This window comes from Epinephelus lanceolatus, chromosome 9 (genome assembly GCF_041903045.1).
Source record: "Epinephelus lanceolatus isolate andai-2023 chromosome 9, ASM4190304v1, whole genome shotgun sequence".
NCBI classification, from domain to species: domain Eukaryota; kingdom Metazoa; phylum Chordata; class Actinopteri; order Perciformes; family Serranidae; genus Epinephelus; species Epinephelus lanceolatus.
The window spans coordinates 4263814-4284876 of NC_135742.1; the positions used below are offsets into that span (position 1 = coordinate 4263814).

The following is a 21063-nucleotide window of genomic DNA, read 5'->3' on the forward strand; positions in this document are numbered from 1 at the left end:
GCAAAGGGTGGCTATTTTGAAGAAACTAGAATATAAAACATGTTTTCAGTTATTTCACCTTTTTTTGTTAAGTACATAACTCCACATGTGTTCATTCATAGTTTTGATGCCTTCAGTGAGAATCTACAATGTAAATAGTCATGAAAATAAAGAAAACGCATTGAATGAGAAGGTGTGTCCAAACTTTTGGCCTGTACTGTACATTAACGGTGTGCAATTGCTCATCAACGTTACATTGCAGTCTGCTGCTGCCATTTGCAGCGATCTCACTCAATACTGGACCAGTTACAAAAACTGTTGTTCTCATTAGTTAGACACAAAAACATGGTAAAAAATACTGAAGTTACCCTTTATCTGTCTTTGCCATGACCTGTTTGCAGTTTGAAATTGAGGAGTTTCTTTCCATGTAGGAACAAAACCTTCATCTTTCCATACGATGTGAGGGATTTGAACACATTCCTGGCAGCAGAAATCTTTTGTCTGAGCAGGTTAGTGATGTTAAAAATTATATTTCTGCCCTATAAAAGGCAAAAGGCTGCTTAAAGGGAGTGAAACTGAGAAATGGCTTATATTTTAACTGAGCAGCCAAATGATTTGACAGATGATGTTAGAAAATGCAGTGATTTATTGACTCAGTGAGGTTTTGCCTCATCCTCTCACCCCCCTCTGACTGAACACAAACTGATAAAGTTATTGCATTTCTTTGTGAGGCAGGTTCAACATGAACAGTTACAGTTAGTGGCTCAGACAGCGGTGGAGTCCCTGCTCTCCTCTCACAGCTCTCCGTTAGCGCAGGCCTGCATGGACGCCATCCTGACGGGTCTGAAGCCGCTGTACTGTCCGTCCGGGCTCGGGTACTCCTCCCTCACCCTCCACACGCAGCAGCTGGGGATGGCAGGGTGGGTGTCCTCAGGTGGGACCCCAATCCTCCAGCTGATGTACTGACTGTAGGCGCAGTGACGCAGGGCAGAGGGCTGGTGACGATCTGCGGGTGGAGACAGAGGGTCCCGGTACAGGAGGACGGCCTCCAGCAGCGAGCGACGCAACACAAGCTGCTCAAAGAGAGGAGACGAGGTGATGCAGGCGCCGTCGCTCCACCGGCAGCACAGCTCCTCCTGAGGGAGGGAGGACGGAGTGCAGCGGCCACACTTACACCAGGCTGGCCGGCAGGGTCTGGGGTCGGGTTTATGGTCGAGGGGAGGCTGAGCGTCGGGTTCAGCTGGCTGGAGCAGACAGAGGACGGCTCTCAGGTGTCCACTGTCCTCCTGTCGGGACAAGGATATATCACTGAGGTCAATGACGAGATTTTAACTTTTTAAAGAATCAATTCACCTTAATCAAACCATATTTACTCACATACCTCTGGTGATATCTAACAGTTGCTTTTGTCTGTATTTACACCTCTTCCTAACAAACAGTGAGCCAGCAAACTCTGGCAGATGACGCGCAAAACAGTGTCCACATATACTGCGAGCAACAGCAACATTCAGGGAGCCTATTGAGCCCTGAGCAAGGCAGCTAGGTTGAATGAGGCCATGGCGACATGTTGCTTAGCCTGTTTCCTGGAGCACTGAGTGGGTTAGGACATCGTCACTGGGAAACACTGAAATCTGATGTTCAATGTTCACTCGTTCGCATCCGGTTAGGAAGAGGTGGAGGAAGAGACAGTTACATACAAAGTCAGTGCATGATGCAAACAGACATGAAATTGCATCAGCATCGCAGGGCAATTCACTATATGAGAAATTTGTGTGACGCTGTGTCAAGAAAGTCTGTCAGCGTTGAGATCTAGTTGAGATTCTCCGGACGTTACAGAGAATCAGAAATGAGGGACCAGCTCATTGTCTTTGTCTCTGGGCACCAGGAGCTCTACGACTCAACGTCAGTACTGTTCAGAGACAGAACACACAAGGTGAGGGCGTGGAGATTAGTGAGAGAAGCCTTTGGACGACATGGTAAGTTCTGAATTTATGTATTTGTTGAGTTGCTTCTTGGAAAAATGCTCTAAAGCATTTGTTTTCTTAATTTTCAAAGGTAAACTACGACAAGGGTGAAATGGTAATGCGCTGTCGTGGGACGATTTAAAAAGTAATGAGTGTCACTGTCTTGGTTCACGCTGGCTCAGAGCATGGAGCCTCTATGTTCAGATCACTTGGACTGTTCTTATGCACTGTTTTGTATGTTTGTACACTTTCCTACAAAACGTAATGCACAAAAATTTGTACATATCGCACGTAGTCATGAGCCAGGAATTTGTGTTTAACCTTTGTATTTAGGAAGGCTGCGATCCCGTGACCAATGTGCTGATTGGAGTACAGAGGGAAGCGACCGTTAAGGAGGTAGGTCACAGTGGAGGATGCGTCACAAAACACAGGACTTTCCCCGGTAGACCAGAGTTCGGAACCGTGTGGGGTGTACTTCCTGGAACTTCACACTGTTGTGCTGTTGGTCATAATAGGTGTTTCAGACTGGAGGTTTGAGGATAGCACAACTTCCTCCAGCATCAGTGTTCTTGTCCTCTCTCCTCCCAACAAAATGAAAGTAATGGGAATATTTACAGCCACTAAGGTGAGGGTCTCCACCTTCAATATGATCAATATGATACTGCTTCATATGAAACTAGAAGACCAAAGGAATCCAGTGGTACCAACCATGTTATGCTAGCTTTTCAGGGAGCAGGGTAAATAACACTCTAAATGTAGGCTTAATTTCGGCGAGGCAAAAACAATGGGCATTTTCACAGAGGTCCCCACGAGGTGCCTTGGGTTCTGTGGTTCCCCAGACATGTCCACTTTGTTAGTCAAATACAGTTTTGTGCACAAACTATGCACTTTTGTGGATGCAATGTTTATCACAGATTTAAAGCTGCATCTCAAATTAATCATCAGGTTTCCAGCTTTCAGGTGACGTATATCACTTCTGTGTGACTTACACTGCTGACCTGCTATGTCCTCCAAAAGGTAAGACTTCACCTTGTTAACTTGGACTTCAAAACTGTTTTGAAATGCAAAATAATGGGATTTTAAACCTGTGATTTAAAGTCTGATTTATCGTGATTAACTACTGAAATTCAGCGATTAATCACGATCAAAAAATGTAATCCTTTGACAGTCCTTGTAATAATGCTTCATATCTGCGTTCAGATAAAAGTGACCAGGAATGAGCTCTCATGAATTCCAGCCTGTTGATGCTTCAGTAATGTATCAGACCAATGGAAAGATTTTAGGTCTCTAAGGAACATTTCTACGTGTTATTTCTCTGCAGCAGCTTCACCTTGTGTGGCTGAACAGAAATCGGTTTGCTGTCCTGCAAACGCTTCTTCTTCTGCGATTTCTTCACCAGTCGAATGTTGTTCTCGTCGACGTAGGACACGCAGAGGATGCACTGCAACACACAGACACATCGACACATTCAGAACAATCCCAAACCAGCTGATTAGAGGGATTTGAAAAGTTATCAGATGTAGAAGTAAAGTAGAAAAACTCTGACAATGGGTTTACAGCTGATATCACATCATCTGCCATATCAAACCATTCATCACCTTCTGCTTGTCTTGGACTGACTCCACCTTCTTCTCAGAGTAGTTTTGTCCGACCTCTGCAGAGTAACAGCTGGTTCCAATCAGCCAGTCGATCATCACGGTCGTCTGGAGGAAAAAGACACACACAGACTCACACTACTACACACTCATCCTGATAGAAAGGCAACAGGAAGTCAAATAAGCACTGGTTCCAACCAAGGTCTGCAGAAGAGCATCTCTGAAGCAACAACACCTTGTCCAACCTTGAAGCAGATGGGCTACAGCAGCAGAAGACCACACCAGGTGCCACTCCTGTCAGCTAACAACAGGAAACTGAGGCTACAATTCACACAGGTTTTCTCACCAAAACTGGACAATAGAAGATTGGAAAAACGTTGCCTGGTCTAATGAGTCTGGATTTCTGCTGCCACATTCAGATGGTAGGGTCAGAATTTGGCGTCATGGATCCATCCTGCCTTGTATCAACGCTTCAGGCTGCTGCTGGTGGTGTAATGGTGTGGGGGAGATTTTCTTAGTACCAACTGAGCATGGTTTAAACACCACAGCCTACCTGAGTATTGTTGCTGACCGTGTCCATCCCTTTATGACCACAGTGTACCCATCTTCTGATGGCTACTTCCAGCAGGATAACGCACCATGTCACAAAGCTCACATCATCTCAAACATGACAATGAGTTCACTGTACTCCAATGGCCTCCACAGTCACCAGATCTCAGTCCAATAGAGCACCTTTGGGATGTGCTGGAACGGGAGATTCTCATCATGGATGTGCTGCCGACAAATCTGCAGCAACTGTGTGATGTCATCATGTCAATATGGACCAACATCTCTGAGGAATGTTTCCAGCACCTTGTTGGTGTCCCACCTGGTACTATCAAGGTGTACCCAATAAAGTGAGTGTAAGCTTTACCCAGGCTCTGGCCCTGCTTTGACATTTTGTGCAATAATCTCATATACATTCTTTACAAAAGTTATATTAGAACATTAATACTACATACATATCTATGACTAGCATGTTTCCAGTCTGTGTAAAGTTCTTCCCATCTAACTCTTCATTAAAGGCCGAATAGTATTTAGAGTTTAGATGACAGACAGCAGTGAGAGGTCAAACTCCGAACTGCAAGTCTGTCGGTTACATCACAGACAAGTTCTCCTAATGTGATTTCACTCTTATGATTCATCACTGTATGGAAATCATTACACACCAAAGCTCACGGTGGAATCTGATGTTCTGCCGACAAGACTTCTTCTGAGTCTTCTCTGCTGCAGTTCTTCATTTCAACATTCAAACCAAACCAGTTTTCTCCTGCAGCGTTCATCTTACAGACCGATCTTATTTAGCTCTCTCTGCTCTCTGTAGTCAAACTCATTCAGTGTGTCCAGATGCAGCCACCATCTAAAGTCCCACTCTTGTACACTCCAACACTGGCTGCCACTGTGTTCACTGCTAACAGGGGATAAATGCATGAATGGACACTTGTGTGGCGGCGTCTGAACACTGTGTGGTCTCTCACCAGAGCGTAGTACGACAGCGTCGAGCCGATGTAGATGATGAGCTGAATGAAGCTGAACTTTCCCGCCTGGAACACAGATCAAACTGTCACTTGTTTGTGTTTATTTTCCACATTTTCCTCCACAGTTGCAGACGTACTGTGTGCGTGTGGGCGTGGACAAACAGAGTTTATGATAAAAGATATTCCAGATTGGACAATTTCTTCTCAACCACGACAAAAACAGATGATTAAAGATGGAAATATACTTTAAATAATTTCACAAAGGCTCTACTGCAAACACAAACATTTAAGTTTAAAGATATTAAGTCTTAAAAAAGCAGAGAACCCCCGACATAAAACACAAACCCACCTGTCCGAACACCATGACATCAAACCTGATCCCGAAGGCTTTGTACAGCGTTCGCTCCTCCACTCCGTTCACCGTGTTGTACTTTGCATATCTGATCAGAAAACAGCAGATAAGACAAATAATACAAATACAGCAGCACATAGAGAAGCATGACGCAGGATTGTTTACCCCAAATGTGAAGTCAAATAAGATGTGCCATTTTGTGCTGTGTCCGTCAGATGTTCTCAGGTATCAGACACTTAAATCTAACGCGTGTTGAGACCTTTACAAGGTCATTTTTAACCAAATCAAAGACTCTTCTTCTTCTTTGTCAAACTTTTTTTTTTTTATTCAAACATTACAAGTAAGTATAAAGGTAAGTAGTATATATACAGTGGTGGAAAAAAGTTTTCGGACACCCTTAAAATTTTACACAATCTCAAATATTATCATGAAATATTTGTGGAAAAATCTTTTTTGTGTTTCAAAAGGTGTGGCTGCATTAGACAGATACAAACAAATACAAATTATATTTTTTTGTTTATTGTTTACAAGAAAAACTAACAAAACTAAATTCTTGACAGTTTCAATATGTCAGTTCTCAACATTGTCGGTATCAAAGTCAACAAATAACAGAGAATGTGTTCAAAACTGAACAAAAAATAAATAAACCATCACATCATCAAATTAATATTTAGTAGTCCTGCCATTGGCACGTAGTAGAGCTCTAATCCTGGCTGGCATGTTCCCCACGAGCCTTTCACACTGTTGAGGGGTAATCTTGTCCCATTCTTCTTGAATTACTGCTTTTAATTCTTCTAAATTCTTTGGTTTATGCTTTGAAACAGACCTTTTGATAATCCACCACAGATTTTCAATGGGGCTCATGTCCGGGGATTGAGCTGGCCACTCTAAGACCTGGATACTGTGCTCCTGCAGCCAAGTTCTACTGGCCTTGGATGTGTGGCAAGGGGCATTATCTTGTTGAAACATCCAGTTTTTACCTCGACGGAACAGTGCACGCGCAGAAGGGAGCATGTGGGTTTCGAGAATGGTACAATACTTGGTAGAGTTCAATGTGCCATCACAGACAGTGAGATGACCAACACCAGCAGCACTCATGCATCCCCAAACCATGATACTGCCTCCACCATGCTTGACAGTAGGTACTGTACATGCTGGAGATAATGCTTCGCCTGGCCTTCTGCGTACCCTCACATTAGTAGGAGGAAGATAAAGCTGGAAACTGGACTCATCTGACCACAAAATCTTCTTCCAATTCCTGGCTGTCCAGTTCTTGTGTGCCTGGGCCCAACGACGCCGGGCTAACCTCTGTCTCTCATTGATCAGGGGCTTCTTGATAGCCTTGTAGGACCTTAAACCATGATCTAAAAGTCGGCCACGTACAGTGCGGGTGGAACACTGGACACCAGTTTGGTTTGACCACTGCTGCTGAAGCTCCTGTGATGTCATTCAGCGGTTTTGCCTGCACATGCGGATCAGGATGCGGTCATTTCTTGCTGAAGAAACCCTTGGACGCCCAGATCTTGGTTTGTCTTCCAAGCTGTTGGTTCGTCTGTATTTCTGCAGAGTGTATCCAACTGCTGAAGGACTGCATCTGCACTTCCTGGCTATCTGGCGGCAGCTGTACCCTTCCTGGCTGAGAATCTTTATCTTCAGGCGTGTTTCCTGCGTTAGGTTCCTTGTTTTAGCCATTTTTGTGTCTGAAGAACTTTCAAATGTGCTGGCTTTATGTAGACACGAAGCTTGGCAACAAAAATTGTGTCTTTTAATAAAAAGAACGACCTTCATCACTGGTACCAAAATGACCCAATACTCAAATTTCTTATGTATTTTTCTGGAACCAATCAATTTTAAGTTTTTAATGGCTTTTTTTAGGATTTATTTAGTATTTTGGCTGTGACTGTACTAAAAGAAATTGCCCTTGAAGACCTAAGAGTGATTCTTAATGCAATATTTCACAAATGCATGGGGTGTCCAAAAACTTTTTTCCACCACTGTATGGTCCTTTACAGAGAAGGTTTTATGTAGGATTCTGGTTATGAGAGTAAGTTATAATCTATATATTACCAACAGGTCAATGCAGGTATGAAGTAAATAGACAGTGTTAGGTTCAGTGGTAGGTTTAAAGACTCCATCAATCCATTTTCAACCACTTATCCAGAGCCGGGTAGCAGGGGCAGCAGGCTGAGCAAAGTATTCCAGACGTCCCTCTCTCCAGCAACGCTTTCCAGCTCCTTCTTTGGGACCCCAAGGTCTTCCCAGGCCAGATGAGATATATAAGCATGTTCTGGGTCTGCCCCTGGGCCTCCTACCAGTGGGACTAGCCTGGAACAACTTTAACAGGAGGCGGATCCTGATCAGATGCCCGGACCACCTCTACTGACCCCTTTCGAGGTGAAGGCTCTACTTCGAGCTCCTGACACTATCTCTAAGGCTGAGCCCTGAGAAACTAATTTCAGCTGCTTGCATTCACAGCCTCATTCTACTGGTTACTACTCAGAGCTCATGACCACAAGTGAGGGTTGGGACGTAGATGGACCAGTAAATCGGAAGCTTTGCCTTCTAGCTCAGCTCCCTCTTCACCTCGACGATCACCACTGCAGATGCTACACCAAACCGCCGATCCATCTCAAGACCCCGAGATACTTGAACTCCCACGCTTGGGACAGTTACTCTCTCCCAACACAGAGGGGCAATCCACCGTTTTCCGGCAGAGAACCATGGCCTCAGACTCAGAGGTGCTGACTCTCATCCCGACTGCTTCACACTCAAACCGCCCCAGGTCATGCTGGAGGTCACAGAGTGATGAAGCAAACAGAATCACATCATCTGCAAAAGCAGAGATTCACTTCTGAGGTCACCAAGCCGCAGAGGACTACTGTAGAGCCTACAGTGTGGGGCGCACATTCTACCAGGTGAGCTACAGGTCACCCAATGAATTCAAATTTAAAACTATTTAACAATTTATAAGGCCTAATATTCATAAAACTGAATTTAAGACTTTTTAAGGACCTACAAATGCCCTGTTTTTAGTTAATGTACTCCGTCTACTTAATTGTCCTTCTTAGTGTCGGCGACAGAACAGACTAAAGTCCCATTATATATTATATTACCCCGAGCAGTTGGGGGTTCGATGCCCTGCTCAGGGGCAAGCCAACAGTGCACAGGAGGTGAACTGACATCTCTCCAGCTACCAGTCCATGCTCCATATTTGGCCTGTACAGGGATGTGAACCGGCGACCCTCCAGTTCCAACCCAGGTCCCTATGGACTGAGCCACTGCCGCCCAGTAGTGTCTATATTTACTTCTGTTCTTATTTTTGTTTTATATACCTCTCATTATTTATGTCTTTTATGGTCTTTACTTCTCTGAACTTATTTCTGTCCGTGTTCTGCTGCAACATCCAAAGTTCTCCTCTGGTTATCACATGAACTGTAAAACTCAGCATGTGCTCACTTGCTGTGAAGTTAGTTTTATTTGTTACCTTGCTGTATACTGCCCACTTGTGGCGTTCGTATAGAAGAAGCAACATGCAGCGATTTAATGTGGATGGCATGACTCATTCTTTAATTTCCACAGTGGTTCAGATTCAGATTAGGACAGCCCATGCCACTGATGTAAACAGAATAAACACATAAGTACATAAACTAGCAGCAGCAATCTGCAACAACATGCCAGTGACAGCAAGTGTTGTGTGTAGTTTAATGAATACTTTCCATGCTCAGGCTGACACTCAGCCACACTCCTTAACTTATCAATATTAAACACCAACATCTTGTGAGATATACAATCACACATCTGCACAAACTGTTGGCTTTATAAACCTGAGTGTAAAATTGATAAACTTCCTGTACTGGTCACATGATGAGGAGTGTGTGTAGCTGAGCACCTGAAGTTGAGGCCTGGGTAGAGCGTCTTGTTGCTCTCCTTCTCATCCAGCCGTCTGAAGGTGTATTTGGGCTGGCAGCGGTGCATGAGCCGGTCCAGGTTGCAGTCCCAGTTGATCAGGATGCCAATGACGCCCCCCTGTGGTCAAAATGAAATATGAGCCATTAACCACAAAACCTCAGTGACCATGAAAGGTAGTCAGTATCTGAGGAAAACCCAGAACAAGACTTTTTACATCAGTCCAGGTCCCAGATGTGAGTGAGGTCAATGTTTAACTCACAGAGGCTAATGTCCTGCATCTGCATACTACTTTTACTTTTAAGACTTTATGCTCATTTTGATACTAATAATTATGTTCTTTAATTTCGGTAACATTTTTCAATGCAGGTAGCTGAATACCAGGAAGCTCTGCATCTTTGGAGTCACTGCTGTCTATAACAGAGACTTTAAAGCCTTATTTTCTTAAAACAAGTGAATAAAATTTGAAAATGCATTGACAGAATTTCAACTTGCTTCCAATAGAATCAACTTCTTTTGAGATTTTTCTAAAAATTTCAAGTGTGTATTGAAATACACTGCCTGGCCAAAAAAAAAGTCACCACCAAAAAAGAAGGTCATACACTTGATCTTGCATTGATGATGGTAGAGTCTGACCACTGCGCAAAGCCTTCTCCAGCACATCCAAAAGATTCTCAATGGGGTTAGGGTCTGGACTCTGTGGTGGCCAATCCATGTGTGAAAATGATGTCTTATGCTCCCTGAACCAGCCTTTCACAATTTGAGCCCGATGAATCCTGGCATTGTCATCTTGGAATATGCCCGTGCCATCAGGGAGGAAAAAATCCATTGATGGAATAACCTGGTCATTCAGTATATTCAGGTAGTCAGCTGACCTCATTCTTTGAGCACATACTGTTGCTGAACCTAGACCTGACCAACTGCAGCAACCCCAGATCATAACACTGCCCCCACAGGCTTGTACAGTAGGCACTAGGCATGATGGGTGCATCACTTCATCTGCCTCTCTTCTTACCCTGATGCGCCCATCACTCTGGAACAGGGTAAATCTGGACTCATCAGACCACATGATCTTCTTCCATTGCTCCAGAGTCCAATCTTTATGCTCCCTAGCAAATTGAAGCCTTTTTTTCCGGTTAGCCTCACTGATTAGTGGTTTTCTTAAGGCTACACAGCTGTTCAGTCCAATCCCTTGAGTTCCCTTTGCATTGTGTGTGTGGAAATGCTCTTACTTTCACTATTATTATACATAGCCCTGAGCTCTACTGTTGTTTTTCTTTGATTTGATCTCACCAAACATTTAAGTGATCGCCGATCACGATCATTGAGGATTTTTTTCCGGCCACATTTCTTCCTCGAAGACGATGGGTCCCCACTATCCTTCCAGTTTTTAATAATGCGTTGGACAGTTCTTAATCCAATTTTAGTAGTTTCTGCAATCTCCTTAGATGTTTTCTCTGCTTGATGCATGCCAATGATTTGACCCTTCTCAAACAGACTAACATCTTTTCCACGACCACGGGATGTGGCTTTCGACATGGTTGTTTAGGAAATGAGAAGCAACTCATTGCGCCAGTTGGGGTTAAATAACTTGTTGCCAGCTGAAAGATAATCGCCCATGCAGTAATTATCCAATAGGAGGCTCGTACCTATTTGCTTAGTTAAATCCAGGTGGCGACTTTTTTTTTGGCCAGGCAGTGTAAGAAAGAGTACGGGAGGTAGCTGCACTGAAACAAATTTATTTTCACTGGATTTCATTTGTTTTAAGAAAATAATAATTAAAGGACTTCGACAAAAATGAACACTTTTAGAATGAAGAAACATCAGCTCATTAATTAAGAGAAGAATAAAAGAGAAATTCTACTTAGGAAAAACTCAAACATTTGTTGGACTGGCTGACTCTACACTCAAACTGAAGAAAGTTTGCGGAGTCCACACTTCCTTTTTTTGGGTTGTTTCATTTCTACTTTCTTCGATCCCTTGCTAAGGACTGAGGAAACCCAAAAAAGAGAAAGTTGTGGTGTTGCAATATTGCTGCATCCTGAGATTTCAGCAATGTTAGTCCATGAAATGTTATCATGACTGTGATGCTGGCCAGAAGTACAGAAATAAGAAGACACAGATTGTAATAAACATCTGAACATGTGACCTCACCTCTATGGCCATTACAGAGAACTTCTCTCCGGCCTCTCGAACGACGTCTCCCAGTCTGAAGATGGGACACAGCGAGTCATTTCCTCGATGACAGCTCCTCAGGTAGGCGTCATTCATCTGTGGGAGGATGTTCCTTCTGGAAAACAAATCAGACTCTGATACTCACAGGAAGTCAGAGTTTCTCTGCCACTGAAGAGAGGCGATTAAGTGCGATAAAATAGGACACAGTTTCAAACACCATCAGTCATAAAGCAGTCTCACTGGATGTAGTTGAACGCAGGAAACCTGATGTTGTTTTTTATTAGGACGGTGAAGTTCTCAGCTGCTGCCAGCAGAGCAGGCCTGCATCAGGAAAAAATAAAAAATATAGCAGACACTGGAATCAATACAGAACATTTTAGAATTTACTGTTCCTCCATCTTAACGCGATCCAAAAACAGAGTCCCAAAACAACACGAAATACTAGTTCTAACCAAGTTCTGAATATGTCAGTGTGTAACAAAGCAACTGTTCACATTTAAACTTTAAAAGGTTATTGTACATCAACTTGTTTCTGCTGCTCCCAAGTGGCCAAAAAATCAGTTATCTCTAAATGACCATTTGCATATCAATTACTCAGCCCATGTTGCACTAAATTTGTGAAAAAGACTGTTTGTGTCGCATGCCTCAGGTGAACGGAGAATTCAAAACTAGAGAAAATGTTTGACAAATTCAAGTCATAGGGGTTCAAGTTTAGCAACAGCAAAACCATATCAAAACATCAGATTACAAACTGACGCAAACCCTTTGCAGTACAATCAATCCATCCATTTTCAACCACTTATCCAAGCCCGGGTTGCAGGGGCAGCAGGCTGAGTAAAGTACTCCAGACGTCCCTCTCCCCAGCAACACTTTCCAGCTCCTCCTGGGGGACCCCAAGGCGTTCCCAGGCCAGACAGGATATGTAATCCCTCCAGCGTGTTCTGGGTCTGTCCAGGGGCCTCCTATCAGATGGACGTGCCTGGAACACCTCCAACTGGAGGCGCCCAGGAGGATCCTGATCAGATGCCTGAACCACCTCAACTGACCCCTTTCAACGCAAAGAAGCAGCGATTCTACTGCGCGCTCCCTCCAGACATCCGAGCTCCTCGCCCTATATCTAAGGCTGAGCCAGGCCACCCCACGGAGGAAACTGCAGACCCCTATGACTTTTATTGATCAAGAATTTTCTGTCTTTGGATCCTTCATTCACCGTGGAGGCATATGAGAAAAAGTTTTACTCATAAATTCACCATAATAAGGGGTGAAGTTATCCTTTAACTTACATTTTGACCTTTCAGTACCTAATTATACAGTCAGGTCCATAATTATTTGGACAATGATACAGTTGTCGTCATTTTGGCTCTGTACACCACCACAATGGGTTTTTAATGAAACAATGAATACCTGCTTAAAGTGCAGACTCTCAGCTTTCATTTAAGGCTTTTTTTCAAAAATGTAGTATGAACCGTGTAGGAATTACAACCATTTCTTCACACAGTCCCCCAACTTTAAGGGCTCATAAGTATTTGGACAAACTAACATAATCATCAATTAAACAGTCAGTTTTAATACTTGGTTGCAAATCCTTTACAGTCAATGACTGCCTGAAGTGTTGGACACATAGGCATCATCAGATGCTGGGTTTCTTCCCTGGTGATGCTCTGCCAGCCCTTTACTGCAGCCGTCTGCACTTCCTGCTTGTGTTTTGGGTGTTTTACCCTCAGTTTTGGCTTCAGCAAGAGAAACGCATGCTCAGTCGGATTCAGGTCAGATGATATGACTTGGCCATTGCAGAACATTCCACTTCTTTGCCTTAAAAATGACTTTGGTTGCTTTTGCAGTATGCTTCAGGTCATTGTCCAACTGCACTGTGAAGCATCGTCCAATGAGTTTTGAAGCATTTGGTTGAATCTGAACAGATAATGGTGCCCCAAACACTTCAGCTTTCATCCTGCTGCTCTTGTAAGCAAGACAAGACTTCACTAGAATAAATACAGAGGGTTTATCACAAGATGCAAACCATTGGTTAGCCTTAAAAATGGAAGGCCAGATTAGAGTTTGTCAAAAACCATCTAAAAAGCCTGTACAGTTGTGGAACAGCATACTATGGACAGATAAAACAAAGATCAACTACCAGAATGATGGGAAGACAAGAGAAGGAAGAAGGGAAGGAACTGCTCATGATCCAAAGCACACCACCTCATCAGTGAAGCATGGTGGAGGTACTGTTATGTCATGGCCATGTATGGCTGCCAGTGGAACTGGTTCTCTTGTATTTATTGATGATGTGACTGCTGACAAGAGCAGCAGGATGAAAGCTGAAGTGTTTGGGGCACCATTATCTGCTCAGATTCAACCAAATGCTTCAAAACTCATTGGACGATGCTTCACAGTGCAGTTGGACAATGACCTGAAGCATACTGCAAAAGCAACCAAAGACATTTTTAAGGCAAAGAAGTGGAATGTTCTGCAATGGTCAAGTCATATCATCTGACCTGAATCCAACTGAGCATGCGTTTCTCTTGCTGAAGCCAAAACTGAGGGCAAAACACCCAAAACACAAGCAGGAAGTGCAGACGGCTGCAGTAAAGGGCTGGCAGAGCATCACCAGGGAAGAAACCCAGCATCTGATGATGCCTATGTGTCCAACACTTCAGGCAGTCATTGACTGTAAAGGATTTGCAACCAAGTATTAAAACTGACTGTTTAATTGATGATTATGTTAGTTTGTCCAAATACTTATGAGCCCTTAAAGTCGGGGGACTGTGTGAAGAAATGGTTGTAATTCCTACACGGTTCATACTACATTTTTGAAAAAAGCCTTAAATGAAAGCTGAGAGTCTGCACTTTAAGCAGGTATTCATTGTTTCATTTAAAACCCATTGTGGTGGTGTACAGAGCCAAAAGGACGACAACTGTATCATTGTCCAAATAATTATGGACCTGACTGTATGTCAGTGGATCAACAAAATTTGAATCAGTCCTGAGTGTGATGTCACGTGACAAAGTCCTGATCTGACAACAGACTGGTAGAGTTTACCTCGGAGGGTTCGTCTTGGTTTCGACTGGACACCACGCAGACACCTCACAGGTTTTCTTCAACACATCATACCTCACACATGATCCTGTCTTGATTCCTGCAGAGGGAAAACAAATATTTAAACTCCACTGATTGTGTCACAATAGAGTATAAAAGGTGGCAGTTTTGATTTCTGCAGCAGCTGATGAGGTGCCAACAGTGTCAGCTTTAACTGTAACACAGATCTGTTATGTAGCAGAGAGCTGAGAGCTACTGGCTGACGACTGCAACACATTCATGACACATTCCTCTGCTTCTTGTGGAAACAGATGTCAGCTGGTACCAACCAACTTAGGACAAGGAACGTGTCGCTGTGACAGCAGAGTGGGGAGACAAAGGATCCTCCCAAGTCTATCCAAAACTGACAGTCACACAAGGAGGCCTCTAAAAGTGTAATCAAGTCACATTCTACGCTAAACATTTGACTTGTATCAACGCTACAGTTAGAATAAGTCAGTAACGCTTTCAAAATTAGGTCCAGGGTAAAGGAGACATCTGGTTACAGATCTGCAAGTATGTGAGGATTCCCAGTAACCAGGCTACTACCAGGGGTGGAGCTAGATGTTATAAACACTCTGGACTCAGCCTAAACCTGGGGGAATCCTTGGCCATGCTCCCTTAGAGATATTTTCCCATTTACTGCAGCTATATGTACTATTTCTCAAGCAATTTGAGATAATAAAATGCCTTAAAATCTGATCTGTACATAACTTCAAAAAACATTATAGTTGCCAACCTGCAGAGCTTACATCCTGTTCTATATCTAACTGTTGTCCAACTGTCTTCATCGTTCTGAAAACATAACCCAACAAATTTTGAGGATAAACAATTTTCACTCCCAACACCTAAAAAGAGGCAAAAAAGTTCCGATATTTAACATAGGTAGGATAGGAATTTGATGTAAACAGCACTAATCATCTTGAAACCTATTTCTGTAAAGGTGCGGACACACCAAACCGACATCAAAGAACTAGCGGTGTCAAAAGCCAACTGTTGCGTCGTCTACGTCGCCTCACGTCGCCCTGTGTCAGTTGCATTTGAACACACTACACGGACTACATCCGACGGCCAAGTAGCACGTACGTTCTGCGCCTGCATGAGAGGAAATAACGCAAAAAGGGAAACCGGAAGTCCGAGGAATGCATGAGATAAACAAAGCAGCGGAGTCCTGTCAGCCGAGGGGTTTCCTATCTGTGCAGCCGAGCACCGCAGCACCTTCACAGATTATTACATCCAGACGGTCCCGGTGTTTCCTCCGCAGGCTCCACTTCACTCAGCTGCCCGATAAACCCGCTGCTTCTTCCCACTTTAACCTGAATAACAAACCAGGGCTCGGTGCTGTGGTTGGATCCAAACGGAGAGCCGGGGCTAGCTCAGAGACTAGCGGAGGCTAACTGGCTGTGCTTCCCTCCAGTCATGCTGCTGCTAACGCTCCGCTAGCCGCTCACAGCTAGCTCAGGTTTGTTATTCAGGTTAAAGTGGGAAGAAGCAGCGGGTCTGTCGGGCAGCTGAGTGAAGTGGAGCCTGAGGAGGAAGCACCGGTTAGCCCCGGTTTCACTACAGGCAGATTCACTCGCTACAGGGGCGAGGGAATAAAACCTGAACACCCAATCAGAGTGATCTCTCTCACCAACAAGCTGCGCCGCCGATTCAACATGCTCAATCGGCCGAAAAGCCACCGACGCCGAAGTGCCGACAGTGCAGGACACACCGCAAAAACTAGGACGACAGATGCTCACCGGCGGCCCAACTTTGGTCGACGGCCGACCGTCAGCTTGGTGTGTCAGGGCCATTATACTATGTTGGATCCGAGTTCACAGAATGTCAGTTTAGCTAACAAATCTGCTACAGTTGAATCCATCCCATAATGATCTGGGCTGCTCTAATTTCAAATCAAAGGATCCCCGGCAATGCCAAGTAAATATGGTGTTCAGTGCTCTGAACTGAATATTAAACCATCAGAAGACACAAAGACACTGCTTACTGCAGTGCATTTAAACCTTGTTTCTCTGATACCCCTTTTCCACCAGCATGACACCGGTCTCACTCTGGTTCCTGCACCTAATTTTGAACATATCAGAACATAGACTGTACATAAAGATGGATGACATACTGCAGCCAGCCACCAGGAGGAGATCAAGATATTTTGGCTTCACTTTTGGGGAGCTGTTATGTCATCCATCTTTAATGTGCAGTATATGGTTCAGAGCATTTCAACCAAAAATGATGTTTGTTCTCAGCTGGAACGAAAAAAATAGCAGGTTTTTCCTAACCTGAAGTACGAACTGTGACATCATCAGTGGGCGTGTCATGTACTACAGATTAGAAAGAGAGGATGGAGAAGGCAAAGGAGAAGTTAGGTAAGAAATTGAAAAAAAGAGAGCATGCAGTGGTCTCATTAATTGTTGGTCCATGCTTGCAATCCGCCAGATAGCACCAAGGTTCCACGAGTCCCGAACAGAACGAGTTCAAGAACCAGAGGGGTATGAGTAACCTGGTTTCTTGTGTGCATGTGGACGAGTGAGCGTACCGTGGCTCTTCTGATCCCAGCTTCCTTTCTCACAGTCCTCATCAGTGTGACACATTCTGCCTTTAAGGGGAACCTGGAATATAAACACTGCTGCAAAATAAGACAGCTTTGCTAACTGTCCATCTGGATCATCGCATTAGTAGCACTTCTAATGTCACTACTACAGTGAAAATGAATGATGATATAAGAGCACCTCTGGACATTTCCCCTGCTTCTGATTCTTTGTCACGATGACGTTGGTCACCACAAAGAACGAGTTTTTGCTCTGAAAGGGAAAAAAAAGACACCTTTAAATTCCCGTCTTTGCACAAGACTCAGTACCCACCCAGAGAATCCTGAGGACCTCCTACCTGTAAGGGTCCACTGTAGTCCACCACATCCCAGACCACGTCCCCGACCCCGGGCAGGTGGGTCTGAGCTACACCTTTCACCTTCGTGGTGACAGAGCTCACGACCAGGTCAAACTCCTGGTACTTCCTGTTCCACAGCAACATGATGCTGCAAAATAAAATTAAAAAAGCGGTAATTCCACAGATTTTACACATTAAGGTCAGATAGCTGGTCGGACAGGATAGTTTTGTTCAACCTGTGGTAACTCTTGTATCATGTCTTCTGTAAAGTCAGAGAAAATAACCCTGATGACTTCTCTCAGCTTGGGTTTGAATTTTTAACAACAGTAGTAGTAGTAGTAGTAGTAGTAGTAACTGGACATGCCTATGAATGCAGATGGGCTGTAAACATCTATTTTGACTTTTGTTTTAATAAGTCAACTTTGTTTGTCTTAACAGGTAAAAATAACGTTTTAACACGTCAAATGCACGTTAAGACGATAACAAATGCCTTGTTGATGAGTACATCTCTGAAGTCTTAAGACGTATAGAACATTAAAGGTTCCATGCTATTGGTTGGTGTCAACATACCCACCCCTTTCTGACGTAGCGACTGTGTCGCACTCTACTTTGCCTACATTGTGGTCATGTGGGCTCCTGTTAGTGGGTACGTTTTTTGGTTACGTACCTATCCCCTGTCATTTGGTGGGGGGAATAAATTCTGTTTGAGGAGGGCGAATGTCCTCTGGAAGCTTTTTAAGCCACTGTGGCCGTAACGTACCATAGCCTATTTTTTGTTTTCATTCAGTATAAATTATATAAAAAATTCTTCCTAATCAGAAACGTCCTGTTTTACTCAGGAAAACCAAACTTTGTATGCACCTTATTCGTAGCCCCCATGATACCATGCGTAAATTTTAGGCGCGGCCTCGAGCACTGAACCAGAACCTGGCATTTTCCTATAGTAGTAGTATGAAACAGTACGCTTACAGTATGCAAATCCTCTTTTCTATAATCGATTACAAAAATAAAACACACCACCTGTTACACCTCAGCTAGTCTGAGTGGGCTGAAGCTCGCTGCATAGATCAGCCTCTCATTGGGTGAAACGAGCCACCCGCTGAAGTCCCGCCCTACCACCTCCGGTTGCAGTTTTCAACACGTCCTTTACTAACTTTTGCGGTGTTTGATCTTGCGGGGATGTAGCCATTTTTTCGGTTCGCGTCCTGTAGGCGATATTTTTGTGGGCGTGTTACACCAAAACCTGTTTCCCCCCGGCAATATTTTTACAAGCGCACCGTTGCTGTGGCACTGCCCAGAATGATTGTGATTGGTTGAAAGAAATACAAGCAGCCGGGGCGTTTTTTCCTCCAATCTTAAAGTGAGAGTCGGCCCAGCCAGACCTTTCTTTTCTTGAGAAAGGTCTGGTGAGTGAGACTACACCTCAGACAACCTAACATAATCATACCTCTGTCATCTCTGACAGCCATCTCAAAGCGTTTGTTGTTTTTCTTTTTGACCAAGTGTGTTAGCGATTAGCTTGCCTTGCTCCGTTAGCACATTTAACACAGCCCGAGCTAGCTTACAGTAAACATCTACTCCTTCTAAAAGATGATTTATGGGGTCACACATTACGGGAACATTTTCTATAATACTGTATTAACTTTAGCTCCATGTGAAGTGAATAAACGTGATGTTAACCAGCTAACGCTCCGCTTATCTGCCTTAATGACACAGTTTACACATCTTTAATCACTGCTGACTTATTAAATCGGAGTTCTTCCAAGTGAAACATGATGCAGAATTCAGCAGCAGACCTCAATAATATCAGTCATACAAAGTACTGGTAAAACAAATAACTTTAGGCATTCATTTTATATGATATGCAAGAATGAACACACTTGTAAATGACCTAGCAAATACTATGCCCAGTGTACTCAAATCTCATTTGAGTGGACAATTTTTAGTGGACACTTACAATCAAATACTATTTCATCAGTTTCCCCTCCGAAACTGGTGAAATGGTTGCACCCAATATTAAACGTGTTAAGGTGTCAGAAACGAACTTGTCAGCAGACTGTTTTCTGTCATCTTAATGCACATTTGACGTGTTAAGATGTTATATTTTAAATGTTAAGACAAACAAATTTGACATATTAATACAAACGTCAAAAAAGACATTTAGAGCCCTCCTGCATACCTTCCAAACCCATACTTTCTTTAAAAATTGCCAAAATTACACTGTTTATCACAGCCAGAAACTGTAAAAACAGAAATTATCATTAAAATCTGAATTTATGACTGTCACGTATGACAAAGGCGTACATCAGAAAAAACACAGAACCAAATCTGAGCTTAATATAATAATGTTTCATCAAAATCACTTAGTTCTACATGTCATTTAAAATTTGGACAAAAATAAACCGTTTGAACGAACTAACCAGCACAACAAGAGTGAGATTAGCTCCAGAATTTCATCTTCAACTTTTAACTTTTAAACACTGAAGGGTAAGTTTTAAAATCTAATAACTACTTTATGGTTGAAAGTGGGTTGTGCATTTTCCGTCATCACTCAGAGAGGCTCAAGGAAAAATATTTGTACCTTCTGGGAGGGTCAAAAAATAAGTCACACCCCAGACACCTGCCTCTTCTGACAATTAAAGAACAGTCCCTAAGCAAAAACTTCTAGGTCTTCACTGGGCACTGAAGGAATATTACAGGGCTCCAATATTTAAAAACTTTCTACAGAGTATTTCTACATAATATCAGTGAAATTCTCACAGTATTTGAAGAGGAATATGGGAACAAAGTAGCTGCTGTACCGGAACATAAACACAGCTGAGTCAGACAGGCAGTTCCTACAAAATAAAATACATTTAAATCAGTTTAGTGCCACAGATTCACAAGAGACGGTTCAGTTTGACTCAAACACTGAAACAAACAGCCTCATTAATTATCAGTTAATATACTTAATGGCTCAGTTTCTCTCTGCAGCCGGTAGTCAAACGGTTTGAGCTGCACCGGGACTGTGCACCATGCAGAGTGCAGCCGCTCCCTGGACATGCGGGACGATGCGGGGGCCCAAACATTCCCTCATGTTCACTCACCAGATAAACAGCAGGATGGCTGCGTTCAGACTCCACTTCAGGGAGCCGAGCCGGACGCTCTGGATCCGGACCAGCTTGTTGGTTTCATACTGACACAAGACTCCGCAGCACGGCATGCTGCTGCTGCTGAAGATGATGAAGATGATGGTGGTAGTGTTTTGGGGGTTTAAGGCTGCTTTGTCTGGTTTCTGTGCGGAGGAGGAATCTCTGACTCATTTCTTGACTCTCCTTCCTGTGTGGAGGGTCACATGTCCAGAATGAGTCCTGCAGCTGCTCTCACTTCCAACATCATCACTGCAGCTGCTCCCACCCACACACACACACACACACACACACACACACACACAATCCACACGATCCTAAACTGAGCTAAAAGTCCAAACAAATAGAGCAATAATTAAGAAGTAGTAGTCCCTTGAGACAAAACGGATGTTTCACTTTAAGAACAAAAAAAATAAAATTAAATTAAAATAAAGTCTCAGTTACATGCAAAAATGTATTGGGCAAAACTTATTTTTTGCAGTGTGTAA

The 21063-nt window shown here is 43.5% G+C and overlaps 1 protein-coding gene across 5 annotated transcripts; it reads right to left on the reverse strand.

Annotated features, from left to right (window-relative positions):
- Window positions 1-607: 607 nt before the first annotated feature.
- Window positions 608-20807, reverse strand: p2rx7 (purinergic receptor P2X, ligand-gated ion channel, 7). 5 transcript variants are annotated; one of them, XM_078170446.1, is made up of 14 exons: window positions 20534-20807; window positions 17448-17595; window positions 17291-17362; window positions 17098-17170; window positions 16841-16882; window positions 14529-14625; window positions 11729-11809; window positions 11468-11603; window positions 9297-9433; window positions 5405-5495; window positions 5056-5121; window positions 3542-3646; window positions 3274-3384; window positions 608-1265 (listed from the first exon to the last, which is right to left on the reverse strand). In XM_078170446.1, exons 1-14 carry the CDS (start codon window positions 20647-20649, stop codon window positions 774-776), a joined length of 1767 nt encoding a protein of 588 aa, XP_078026572.1. In that variant the 5' UTR covers window positions 20650-20807; the 3' UTR covers window positions 608-773. The 5 variants fall into 5 exon arrangements, with proteins under 5 accessions (XP_078026572.1, XP_033474668.1, XP_078026574.1 ...); XM_033618777.2 differs by lacking the exon at window positions 16841-16882 and having other exon boundaries at window positions 20534-20806; XM_078170448.1 differs by lacking the exon at window positions 20534-20807 and having other exon boundaries at window positions 17098-17184; window positions 17448-17518.
- Between the last annotated feature and the right edge of the window lie 256 nt (window positions 20808-21063).